The sequence below is a fragment of the Condylostylus longicornis genome, unplaced genomic scaffold (assembly GCF_029603195.1).
Source record: "Condylostylus longicornis isolate FDR11 unplaced genomic scaffold, ASM2960319v2 ptg000098l, whole genome shotgun sequence".
In the NCBI taxonomy this organism is placed as follows: domain Eukaryota; kingdom Metazoa; phylum Arthropoda; class Insecta; order Diptera; family Dolichopodidae; genus Condylostylus; species Condylostylus longicornis.
The window spans coordinates 238,193-250,775 of NW_026578066.1; the positions used below are offsets into that span (position 1 = coordinate 238,193).

The 12,583-nt window shown below is 24.9% G+C and overlaps 3 protein-coding genes across 4 annotated transcripts; 1 reads left to right on the top strand and 2 right to left on the bottom strand.

Moving 5' to 3' along the window:
• Positions 1-202: 202 nt before the first annotated feature.
• LOC129613989 (protein nessun dorma) lies at positions 203-2,388 on the bottom strand. The gene is made up of 4 exons (XM_055528353.1): positions 2,147-2,388; positions 1,320-2,086; positions 513-1,093; positions 203-438 (listed from the first exon to the last, which is right to left on the bottom strand). Exons 1-4 carry the CDS (start codon positions 2,289-2,291, stop codon positions 294-296), a joined length of 1,638 nt encoding a protein of 545 aa, XP_055384328.1. The 5' UTR covers positions 2,292-2,388; the 3' UTR covers positions 203-293.
• A 321-nt stretch (positions 2,389-2,709) lies between these two features.
• LOC129613987 (F-box/WD repeat-containing protein 5-like) lies at positions 2,710-5,176 on the bottom strand. Its single transcript, XM_055528350.1, has 8 exons — positions 4,936-5,176; positions 4,692-4,849; positions 4,463-4,640; positions 3,684-4,390; positions 3,505-3,626; positions 3,202-3,414; positions 2,995-3,145; positions 2,710-2,933 (listed from the first exon to the last, which is right to left on the bottom strand). The coding sequence occupies exons 1-8, from the start codon at positions 5,144-5,146 to the stop codon at positions 2,853-2,855; spliced, it is 1,821 nt and encodes a 606-aa protein (XP_055384325.1). The 5' UTR covers positions 5,147-5,176; the 3' UTR covers positions 2,710-2,852.
• Positions 5,177-6,527: 1,351 nt separating this feature from the next.
• On the top strand, positions 6,528-11,977 carry LOC129613983 (clavesin-2-like). 2 transcript variants are annotated; one of them, XM_055528345.1, is made up of 6 exons: positions 6,528-6,565; positions 6,629-6,671; positions 10,733-10,898; positions 10,955-11,049; positions 11,119-11,463; positions 11,550-11,977. In XM_055528345.1, exons 3-6 carry the CDS (start codon positions 10,763-10,765, stop codon positions 11,865-11,867), a joined length of 894 nt encoding a protein of 297 aa, XP_055384320.1. In that variant the 5' UTR covers positions 6,528-6,565; positions 6,629-6,671; positions 10,733-10,762; the 3' UTR covers positions 11,868-11,977. The 2 variants fall into 2 exon arrangements, with proteins under 2 accessions (XP_055384320.1, XP_055384319.1); XM_055528344.1 differs by lacking the exons at positions 6,528-6,565; positions 6,629-6,671 and adding an exon at positions 9,365-9,504.
• Positions 11,978-12,583: the final 606 nt, after the last annotated feature.

The following is a 12,583-nucleotide window of genomic DNA, read 5'->3' on the forward strand; positions in this document are numbered from 1 at the left end:
GTTCCTAAATTACTATGAAAACATTTGTTTTAAATTTACTTTGAAACTTCAATTATTCTAATCATTCTTTATGAGAACTACTCTTTTAACTCATAAATATTAAAATATAGATAAAAGAAATGACTTTTTACAAAATAAAATGAACATCACGAATTTAATAAGTTAAAATTATTATTTTATTGGTAGTGCATATAATTGTTTGTGTAAATATAAACATATCTGTGTAAATAAGCATATTTCTAAAAATTTCAAAAAATAAAATAAATAATATTTTTATCTTGAATGAATGTTCGTTAAAATTTATCCATGCTAGGAGTATGGATTCCATTTGTTGAAATATCTTCAATATATTGCTTATTTTTAAATTCATCGCTATAGATTACTATATTGGAGGCATTGTTTTCGAAAGTGCATTCATCATTCCAAAGAATATTAGAGCTAAAACAATTTAATTGTATTTAAAAATAAAAACATACTATAGATAATTATTAAGGTTTTATTTTAATACTCACTTCAATGTTTTATTGAAATCTGTAATAATTACATGCTTTTCTTTTATACTTGTATTCTGAGTTCCACATACAATGCCTGCTATCTTAGAATTTGAAATTTTAAGATTTTCACATATAAGTTTATTTTTGTGAACAATCTCTATTGCTTTACCACAACCATTTATAATCGTGTTGTGTAAATTGACAGAAGCATCTTCAGTTATTCTAATGCCAATTGCAAAATTTTCTATGAAACATCTTTTAACAATCAAACTTGAATTACCAGATACACATATACCCTGTTTGGTACTTGAGTTTTCATCTCCAATTATATGACAATCAATTATATTAACATTTCCGTTTTTTATAACAATAGCCGTTCGGACCTTCCCACAATATAAAGTTAAATTTTTCAAAGTAAAGTCACCATCAATCAAAAATAAAATTCTTTCATTTTCCAAAGAATTTATTATCGTTTTCTCTGTTTCAAATATTCCACTTAACATTCCTTTATCTGGCAAATTTGTAATAAATTTTGTAACACTATGATTTCCGACATCTAATAATATCTGATCATTCGTTTGTGAAATTTGTAATGCTTCCTGTAAATAAGAACCGCATAATGTATATACCCACTTTATTAAGACATATTTTAGCGTTTAAAGAGTGAAAAGCGATTAAAGTATATTTTGTCAGAAATAGTTGAATAGAATAAGTATAACTATTATCCAGTGTTTAAAATACTACTTTTTATATTTAAGTATAGAGAGCTACATATTGCAATGGTGATATCATATTGTAATACAATAATAATAATATATACAAAACCTGTAAGTTAGGGCAAATTCGGATTAAGGACTTATTCTCAATACAAGTTTTTGAAGTTTCCAAAAATGATTTTAAGTTCTCAAGTGTACATGGCTTAATGACCATTAAACTAAAGGAATTTTCACGAATATCATTATTTACGCCACGTTCCTTTAATTCTATTTCTTCATATACTTTTCTCATATGAGGATTTTCCAATATGTCCATTTCGTTTTTTATTAATTTCAATCTCAAATGCAACTGTAACAAATCCGTTACATTTTCCTTTGGCACACTTTCTTCCAGTTCATCGTCGTCACTTATATTCATTTCCAAACACTGTCTTTTTTCCTGCAAATATTTAGCTTCACATAGCAAGCTTTTGATATGGTTAGCTACTGAACACTTAATGATTTTTTTTTGCAAGTCATAATAGAATTGTAAGCGAGATTCCAAATGTTTTTTTACCCAATCAAGGTCATCGTCATCATCATGATCCCACGGCATCCATATATTTTTATAGAAAAATCTTAGATTATCAATAATTTCAGCAGTTTTTTCTGTATTTAAGGCTGTGTTTTCTTGCTGTATTGTTACATATAAATCTTCCAATTTAACTTCTTGTGTTTCAGGTATATGAACACTGTCCTCTTCAACCGCTTCAATACTGAAAACAGCCTTAAGTTCTTCAAAAATAACATGATCTACTGTACCCATAACAAAGGTTGGGTAAGGAATTTTTAAACTTTCACAAATAACTCTTGGAACTTTCCATATAGCTTGCCAACCTTTTACGAGATACAGAAGCTTTAAATTGACAAAAATTTCTTTGAATTTATTATACTCACCACCAGGCTCTATTTGAAGTTGAAGAAAATATGACCATTCATCTCGAACTTGTGAAGCAGGCACTAACTTTTCACTCCATGATAAAACTATCATATATTCCGCAAAACGTGTTGGAAGACTTTTTTGAAATTCAAAAACATCCATTACTAATTACTTGTCATCTAATTTATGATTAGAAAAAAAAAGGCATTATTATTATTTATTTTAAATTGTGGAATGCAAAACGTTGATGCTGCTTGATTCAAAACAAATTCAAATTTGACATTTATCGACTTTATACATGTAAATGTCAACAAAAGTGTTGGCAACAGTGATACTCAGGGGTCTGCACAAATTTAAACGAATACCAAAATTAAAAATGATAGCTTCGATTAATAAGGATGAGTTCACATGATTAAAATTATATTTTACAAATCTAAGTTGTACAAGTTTCTTTCTAATAGCAGCTATTTCATGTGTTTTTAGCAACTTCAATATTAAAAGCAGCCTTAAGAAGTCTATTACTAATTTTATTTTTAATAACAAGGATAAAATTTGCAATACATATTCAAGTTTTCCAATGAGATTTTTATTTTAGATAAATTTTTATCACATCATTTTCAATACAAACAATACACAGATTCTACAAAATAAATAAATTAAGTGATAAAAAACAATAAACCAATAAAAAATGTTTCGAAGTTTTGAAGTAGGTATCAAATAAGTTTACCAACTTTTTCGAAATTCGGTGGCTTGTTCATTAAAAGGTATATTAAGTTTTTTCACTTTATCTCTAGATCTCCAAATCTAAAATGCATTTTTTTCTTATTATAGTTTTTATATGTTTTTCTATTTGTAATTTTAATACTTTGATTGAGTGATCGTCACTAGTCGTAACTAACATTTCAGGATCTTTTGGATTGAAAGCAACTGAGTTCACTACATCCAAATGTCTATACTTTGCGAGGCAGATCCCATAAAATCTATCCCATATGTAGGCATGTTTGTCTTCGGCACCACTAATAAATTTATAAATTTTTGTTAATTCATAAATTTATAAATTTTGTTAATTTACCTTGCTACATAATCATCCGAAACATTCAAAAATATAAAAAAACATTCTGTATTTGGAGTATAAGCTTTATGTGACCTTAAAATGTATTCCAATGGCTTCAAAGTTCTTAGGTCAATAACATGTATTTCAATTTCTTGAGCTATGGGAGGTGGTTCCAGTGGATTTGTTATAACATAATTTTCTGGCCAAGGTCGAGAATTCACATATAAAAATCTAAAAGAGTATTTAAAACAATTAGCTTCTAAAATTAGTATTATACACCACATCGTTATGAATGTTATACACTATAAATTTTTTTTTTACCTATGATCGGGACTAAGTGCCATACCAATTATATGTCCGTGTAGATCTATAGTTTTGTCAATTTTGTCAAAATGATTTGTTACTGAATCAGAATTTCTCAAATTAGGTACGTTTATTTCATTCTAAAAAGAAAACCGTACTGAACGTTTATTTGAAAAAAAATGTTCAGGCAATATTACATGTTCCAGATCCCATACAGCACTCCCACTCCCTTCAAACTGTTGCTCTTCTTTTAAAGATGATTCAAAATCGGAGTTATTAGCGAATTCTATGTTTTCAACACGCTTTATACCTATTTCATGTGGTAAGCATGTTTTTGAACCAGTAAAAAATATTAAATACTTGGGCACAGAATTTTCCAAATCCTCATCAACTTTCAAATCAATTGACTGCATATTCAACTTACTAGATTTTTTACAATCATTGCTAAATTTATTAATGAAGCTATGTTCAATATTTTGTGCTGTTCGGTAATCTTTACACCTTTTTCTATGTTCAAGTAAATTTTCCGATAATTCGGAACGGTGTAGATTCTCCGAAAGAAAAGGATTACCATTAGTTTCTATATTACGAATCAATAATTTTTGTTGCGCTTCAGAAGAATCGTTAGTTTTCAGTGGATTGTTTGAACGATTTATCCAAGGACAATTGGCAACTATAATTGCCCGAATAGAGCTTGCATTTCGATTATAAAACTTATACATTTGCGTCGTGGCAACTCTATGTTCTGAAGAATCTTGATTAGTTCTATTCAACCATACAAATGATTTGTTTATTAGATAGTTAGGCCAATTGAAATCGCCCGAAAGTAGTTGATAGTCATTAAACCATGTCCCAAAAACGTCATATGGACGATTTGATACCCTACAAAGTAATGATGACCAATCTAAAAGTTAATTTCAAAAGAACATTTGAATAAATTTAAAACTAAGATATGTACGTATCTATATACACTTACTTTCTTTAATAGAGAAAACCGCAATCTCACCCTGTGTACTATCAGAGTTAAAAAGAATACCCGAAACTAAAAGTAAAGTATCTGTTTTATTAAACTGCGAATATTGTGTGCATTTCCATGTATATTTTTTCATACTATGTACATTTTTTACGGAACAGGGGTACGACGAATTCCATATCTAAAAATGGGAAAAATGTTACAAATTACTTAAATTATGTTGAATTCTTACAATAACATTTGAGTCTTTCGAGCATGTTGCGAACATTTCTCCATTATGAGAAAAGCTAACATGTAAAACTTGATGAGAATGTTGTTCAAGGACTTCTGTAAGAATCATAGGTACATTTATAGAGAGACGTTTATATTCCGAACCCCAAGAATTTGCTCCTGGAAGAATGTTAAAAAATTTTTACAACGATAGTTCCATATTATACATAATCAAAATTGAATTTTTGAAACAATTGAATTATTACCTGGTTTCAATTCAAGGTTGTTAGATATTTTGAAATCTCTGCGAAATAATTTTCTCCACAAAAAATCATCTTTACAAATTTTATAATATCTTTTACATGTTGATCCGAAAGCCAAAATATCCTTAGTACTTAAATAAAGCAAGATTTTCAAAAATACCTCTTCTGGTATTGTTTCCCACAATCCATAGTCACATTTTACTTCCTTTGGCATCTTCAACAGCAAAATAAACAAATTACAACTCTTTTGATTTTGTGTATTTACAAAAATTGTTTTGAGTTTTTTTTGACAATGACAGCTAAATGATCAGCTGACAAATTTTGACATACATAGATTTTTACGCATAAGTCGGTTCAATAAACTTAGTTTTCAATCAATTTTAATTGAGGTTTTATTTTATTCTTAAAAGTCAATTCTAATTTCTAGGCAACAGTAGATCTTTTTCTTTAGAGCGCCTTGAAATATTTTTAATTTAAACTTGTTTTATTACGAGATAACAGAAACGTTACATGATCTTAAAACGAATACCATTCCTCTGATGGTGCAAGCAGTAAAATATAATTTTAAAAATATTCTATTATTTTGAATAAGCAATATTTTAAATGAGTACTCCGAACTACTACATACGGAAACTACGTACATATTTTCTGTAAAAATTCTATCATACAGAAATGAATTTTAATACAACTCCTGTCTTTCATATGAAAATATAAAACAATCTACCGGGATAATATGTACCGGTTCCGGTTCCTTGGGAGTGTAAAATTAGTCTATTTAGACTCTATCTAAACTCTAGAGAGAAATCACCGATAAGAAGTACAGTCTACAAATATGCAAGATACTCCTAGAAAAGTTTCTATGAAAAAATATTAATATTTAGCAACCTAAAATTTTTTACACATAGATAGATAGTTTTTGTTTGCTTTTATTTTCCCTTACTTTTGTTGAAATTTCATGAAAAATTTTTTGATTATCTTTTATCTATGTGTATCATTTATTTGTTTGCATTCAAATGGGAACCAATAAGAAGCCTAAAAATATGCAAGACAATATCTTTTTTTACTCAAAATGTATGTACTTATGTGAGATAAAACAAAACAGATTAAAGCAATAGATGTAATAAAATTTCAATTTATAGCCAGTTACAAGATAAGGTGGCAAAAAATAATCAATTATCCATATCTTGTGTGTGATATTATCAAATTGCAAGCATTCCATAGAATGTTATTAATGAATTACAAACAACGAGCAATATTTCTAGGTCCATATTATTTTATATTGGAGGAATACACAAAAATGAAGATGCTAAGTGCATTATACTTATATAATATCTTACTTCCTATAAAATATTTTCTTATTTAATTAACCGAACGCTTCTAATATTATTTTCGATGCATTTAATTAAAAAGTGATTTAAAAAATGAAAAAAATAACAAAAGTTGCTTCTAAGGTCAATTAAAATATGTTTACAAACCTTTTCCATTGAATTTCTTTTACCTGTGTATATGTTATGAATGAATCTGTATGTATGTAAAAAATATAGAGGCAAATTTTAGTTTTTTTTTAACTTTAGCTTGCGAGGTACACAATAGCAGCAAAATTGAAAAGAAAAAATATGAGAAAAAATTTAAGGTTTTTAATTCAAGATTTTTTTTTTCTAATTTAATGTTGATTAAAGTTATATTGGATTTTTAGTTTCTTTTAAACCTCTAAACATTACAAATCTTTTCTTACTCTGGTAATTTTTTTTCTTTTTATTTTATTAAAATAATAGTATAAAATATTTTGTTCAGTGTAACGGAAATAATATTATTTTTTTTTTTGTGTATCATTCAAAATACCGTTAATGATGAAAAGTAAAAATTATATTATTAAAAATAATTACAATTAAAAATTATTTTACGAATTTCTAGGGAGCAGAAATTAAAAATCATGTACAATAATTCAGAAAATTTAAAAAAGAAATTGTGTGTTTAGGCAAGTTAGAAGAAAACAAAATGGTGAAATAAAGAATTGCCATTAAATTAAATTTCATTTGTTTGGATCTTAATTATTTGAAATTTAAATTTGCATAAAAAAGAAAATGTTATTATTTTCTTATTCTTTTTTAATATTTTTAATATAAAAATAGAATCAAAACTTGATTGCCATTTTAGAGTGTAGAGGTGTAAATTTCCCTATATAGGTGATTTATAAATTTAAAGTGTTTTAACACAATCTAATCATAATTTCTAAAATCTTAAAACTTATTGAATATTTTCAATGAATCATATACAAAATGATATCACACACAAATTTTTTGACAATTAATTTATTTAAATAGGAAACAGATAAGTTGAAATTTATATAACAGTTTTCAATAATATCCACATACGCCTAAAAGATGCAGTAAAGGGAAAACTTGTAACTATAACACAAGTGTTTTTTTTTATATCAACTTTAAATTGATAACCCAAATTTTCATATTGAAGTAATGAATACTCAACTAAATTCAATTAATATTTTTTAATATTCGATTTTCTACTTTTTCAAAATCTGAAAGTAAAAATTTGTTATTAATGAACACCTATCAAATTATTGCATACTTCAAGGTGACGATTTTCTCGATTTCCAACAAATCTACGTCCGTCTATTTTTATTTCAGTCAGATTTAATTGAAACTCAAATATGTTAGAAAAATGTTAAGCACTTATCTGCACTCTAAATTACTTTAAGCAAAAAATTAAATTAAATAAAACCTTGGAATTATTATAACAAAATTAGAAATTAAAATAATATTAATAAAATTATATAATCAATATATGCTTTCTATATATATACATAAATTATATTTTACCGGAAGCAATTTCTTATATAAAAATCAAAAAAAAAAAAACAATAAATTTTCATGATTTTTTAACCTTAAATTTTGAAAAATGAGCAAATAATATAGTAATAATATGTATAATATGTTAATATGTGTGTATAGTATATATATATAATAAAATCTTAAAATTTGTATGATATATGTATATCTATATGACTTAATATATGTATCTACTCTGTGAATAGAGTTGCGATGTTCTTCTCAACAATAATAATGTAGAACTTGACCACCAAGTTCAAGGTTAATATCTTTTATAACATCTTGAATAATATGATATATCTATAGATAAACACACAAACATTAGAAATTATTCAATATAAATTATATAACAATAAATAGAAAGAAATTATTATTTGAAAGCTTAATCTTAACTTTGGATAACTTTGCTATTGTGTAATATATACTATGTAGTCTTGTGGCTTTAAAAAAAGATTAAAAATTTAATGCTCAAAATCTTTTGTTTTGTATTACACATATATATAATATCAAAGATTACACATACAACGTATATAACATAATATATAACATAATAATACTTAATTTCATAGTTTTCATATTCGTTATCAAATTTATTCTCAATTAACAAAGCGATATAAAATTTTTTTATCATAAATTTTATGGAGTTATTATTTGTTCTATCTTATAAAACTTACATATTTTATAATTAAAAAAAAAAATTTATTACATATTTATCTCCCATTTTGTTTAAATCTGTAATACATCCATCGTGGAAGTTGTATAACTTTTTTTAAAAATTATGGTTTAAAAACGCTATATAAATGCTAAATCATATATTAAATACCATTAACTAAAGTTAAAATTTGTACAAAGAGATTTTCATAAACGCAATAATGCAATAGAATAAGAGCAAAACACAATACTGCAGAAAGCATAACATGATTAACAGTTTATAATTTTATATGATTTTAATTACGCTAAATGCTAATTTTGCTATATTGCGAGAAATGTTTATGAACAAATTACGTTAACAACATTTGTTTATTCATACAAATAGGTATAACTCAGTTTTCTCTATGTATCTACGCTATGCGTTAATGAATGGATCTATTAACTTAAGAGTAGTGCAATGTTGTTTTCAAATAAAACTTGCATTATAGCTAAATATTATTACAATTTCATTCGCAATTGATGCTCACCTTTATTGTAATACACAGAATACAAGAAATCAATTTTATAAAATATTTAATATGACGGAATCATTCAATTTTCCCCTTGAATTCTAGTATCGTAATATTTACTAGTTTCTTCTCTATCCGTCGGTATCTCTTGGCAGCTAATGTGTTAAAATAATATCAATGAGCAAATAGAAAACAAATATAAAAATTCATTTTTTTCATCAAATTCAATGATAAGAGAATGAATTCCTATATCATTACACTTATAATAAAAACGGTGATAAGCAAAGTTTGTTTTGAATATTCTATATTTTTTATATACATATAACAATTATGTGTAAGTATAGTTTATTTTTGTTTTGTTTATAATTTTATAAAATATTCAAAACAAAATAAAAAATATTATTATAAAATTAGTTTAACTTTGTCTCGCAATGCTAAGTGTTCTAAATAAACATTCTCCATACATACAATATTCAAATAAAATAAAAATTTAGTTAATTAAAATTCATAAAAAAAAGCAAGTTAAATTTTTTATTGTTGTCGTGTTAAATGACCGGTCTCCATTGGTAATCTATTGTTATAAAGATCTATTGTGATTTTTATCGCAAATTAATTATTTTTTCTTGGAAATAATAAAATCGTTTCTTTAATTTCGCCTTAGATATTAAAATTTTATAAGTTATTAGCCTTGTTAGAATTAAAATGATTGACAATATATTTGAAAAATTAGAATTTCCAAAATTAAAATAAGAAAATTGATCAGTTTTAAATAAAATATTAAATTATCTGTGATTTGGGATACACATTACATAGTGCGTATTGGAATCAAATACAAGTTATAAAATTGGTGATTTCTGGCTTAAAATTTGAGTAATTATTTAATATTTACATAATTCAGTAATATTGTACATAATTCAAAATAGTAATAAATTTATTGAAAATAATCTTAATCTGTAAAGTTAGAAAATATGATTCGAATATGTAGACCGTAGCTTTTAATTTTATAAATTTTAGAGCAGACATACGAGTATGTGATTAAACTTCAAGCAAATCTAATAGATCGACAATCAATTCATTTATTGCTGAAAATATTAAAGATAAGATAATATTTTAACTTTTATTTATTTAGAAAAGTTTTGTTTATATTTTATTAGCATAAAAAAAATTATTTACTTGAATATTCAAATAAATTAATTTTATCAATTTAAAATCTAATTAGTATTAATTTTCAGTCTATCAAAATATATGATTGAAAGTGTTTAAAGAATTAGAATTAATTTCTAATCCTAAGCTTTATTGAGAGTTTTCATTAATAGCTAATTGTTTTGAATATAATTTAATTAATGTTAAAAAATTTATTTATAATTTAAAATTTTAAATGACGTTCTATAATAAAATTGGAAAACTACAAATTTTTAATATTAAATAAAAATGAAAATTACTTTTTCTATAAAACTGGTCCACCATTTAAATTTGAATTTAGAATTTGACAAGAAATATGGCGAATATTACAGTTTAATGTGATTTATGTTGAATGGACAATGAAATTTAGTAAATTTTTAGTGAGTTACAATACTTTCGGTAATGTACAATGAATAAATCTATTGTCATGCATAATATCAAAATCTTGAAGATAAATTCACAAGCCGAGGAGAATGGCCTATTTTTTAAGAAAGTCTATTTTTTTGTTTTATTAACTATTTGCTTAGTTAATTTTGTATTTTAGAGTATAATTAAATATTTAACTGTACCATTATCGTAACCATTATTAACATTTTATTATTAATACTGTAGATTTTCTCGATTTAATCACATAAAACAAAAATGCCATCTTCAGAAATATCTGCAAATTTAGATTTTGGACCACTAAATGATGAATTAGCTGCTATAGCACAAAGTCAAGGTGAAGATCCAGATAAAGTATGTGCTATAATACAAGAATTTCGTGACATGATATTTGGTAATTATAGAAATTACAACAATGTTTAACATTTATTAAATTTTAATTTATTTTAGAAAAAGGAGATTTTACACCACATAGAACTGATACAGAATTTTTAACAAAATTTTTAAGAGCTAGATATTGGAGAGTTGAAAGTAGTTATAATTTGGTATAAATGAAAATTTTTGTAAAAGAAATTATCGAAATAAAAATTGTCTTTTTTTTTTTTAATTTTCAGTTAAAAAATTATTATAGTTTTCGTCGAGCAAATAAAGAACTTTATGAAAAAGTACATCCATTAGATTTAAAACCAGTTGGTGATGCTGGTATTGTTACAGTTGTTCCATATAAAGATCAATTAGGTCGTCGTATTATAATATATCGTTTCGGTAATTGGATACCATCAAAAATTCCATCAGATGATATTTTTAAAGCAAGTTTATTATTACTTGAAGTTGGTGCATTAGAACCATCTGTTCAAGTATTGGGTGGTGTTGGTATTTTTGATTTATCAAATTTATCATTGAATCATTTATTACATTTAACACCAGCCGTTGCACAAAGAATGTTGGCTTTAGTAATTGTAAGAAAAAATTTTATATTCAAATTCACTTTAACAATATTTAAAATAATTCTTAATATTAAAATTTCTTTCGTCTTTCTTTTTAGACTTCGATGCCAATTAGAACTAATGCATTACATATAGTACATCAAAATTGGGCATTTAATGCTGCATACAGTGTATTTAAACCATTTTTAAATGCTAAAATTAGAGAAAGAATATTTATACATGGAAGTGATATGTCATCATTGCATAAGCATATATTTCCTGAAAATTTACCAAAACGATATGGTGGAATACATGAAGAATATCCATATGTTATGTGGATAGCATTAACTAAAAATGAAAAAATTAAAAATGAATTAGAATCATTAGGATATGTTGTTGATACTAAAGATATAAATTTAGAACAATATTTTACTTAATAGATTTAAATAGAAATAAAGTATATGTATATGCAAAATTTTAAAAATAATTACTTAACTATAATTTGTTTTTTTAATATTTTACATCTCATAATGAATATTTGATTAATAAATCCCTGGAAACAATTCTGATAACATTGTATTGTTAAGTTTTAATAAATAATTTGTTTTATCCTAAATGTATGCAATTTATTTTGTCATATTCTAAAATTTGTAAAAGTTTTCTATTGTATTTACATTTAAAGTGCAATGCATTCAGTTAAATAGTTAAACTTTTTGCTTTTTTTTACATTAAAAGTGATTTATTATCCCCGTATATAAAAACTAGCTACGCATTTTAACAGAAAAAACAAAAAGCTTTTCTTAGAATCTTTTAAATTAAAAAATACTTTCAGAAGTTTTATATCTTATATAACTAATTATGCAAATAATTGAAAACTGTGTCAATATTGAAAATTCTACTATTATGTGTAAGAATTACGAGCATTGTAACTTTGACGTACATATACATTTATATATACATACAATGATTATGGCTTTAAAAAAGAAAACGTAAAAATATTGTAAAAAAAACTCACGCAAATAAAATAAAACTACACTAGTGTTTGAAAATTGAATTGCACACTCTTAATAATTATCTACAATAATTCTTCCCACTAAGTACGAATACAACCTCGAAAACGCTTATCACAATTAGCATATATTATTGTTACCGT

Coding starts and splice junctions, on each gene's coding strand:
- LOC129613987 (XM_055528350.1), bottom strand. CDS start 5,146: ATGCCAAAGGAAGTAAAATGTGACTATGGATTGTGGGAAACAATACCA. Junction 4,641..4,691: donor CGAAAGACTCAAATGTTATT/GTAAGAATTCAA, acceptor TCCCATTTTTAG/ATATGGAATTCGTCGTACCC. Junction 3,415..3,504: donor GCACTTAGTCCCGATCATAG/GTAAAAAAAAAA, acceptor ATACTCTTTTAG/ATTTTTATATGTGAATTCTC.
- LOC129613989 (XM_055528353.1), bottom strand. CDS start 2,291: ATGGATGTTTTTGAATTTCAAAAAAGTCTTCCAACACGTTTTGCGGAA. Junction 2,087..2,146: donor ACTTCAAATAGAGCCTGGTG/GTGAGTATAATA, acceptor ATCTCGTAAAAG/GTTGGCAAGCTATATGGAAA. Junction 439..512: donor GATTTCAATAAAACATTGAA/GTGAGTATTAAA, acceptor AAATTGTTTTAG/CTCTAATATTCTTTGGAATG.
- LOC129613983 (XM_055528345.1), top strand. CDS start 10,763: ATGCCATCTTCAGAAATATCTGCAAATTTAGATTTTGGACCACTAAAT. Junction 10,899..10,954: donor ATTTCGTGACATGATATTTG/GTAATTATAGAA, acceptor AATTTATTTTAG/AAAAAGGAGATTTTACACCA. Junction 11,464..11,549: donor GAATGTTGGCTTTAGTAATT/GTAAGAAAAAAT, acceptor CTTTCTTTTTAG/ACTTCGATGCCAATTAGAAC.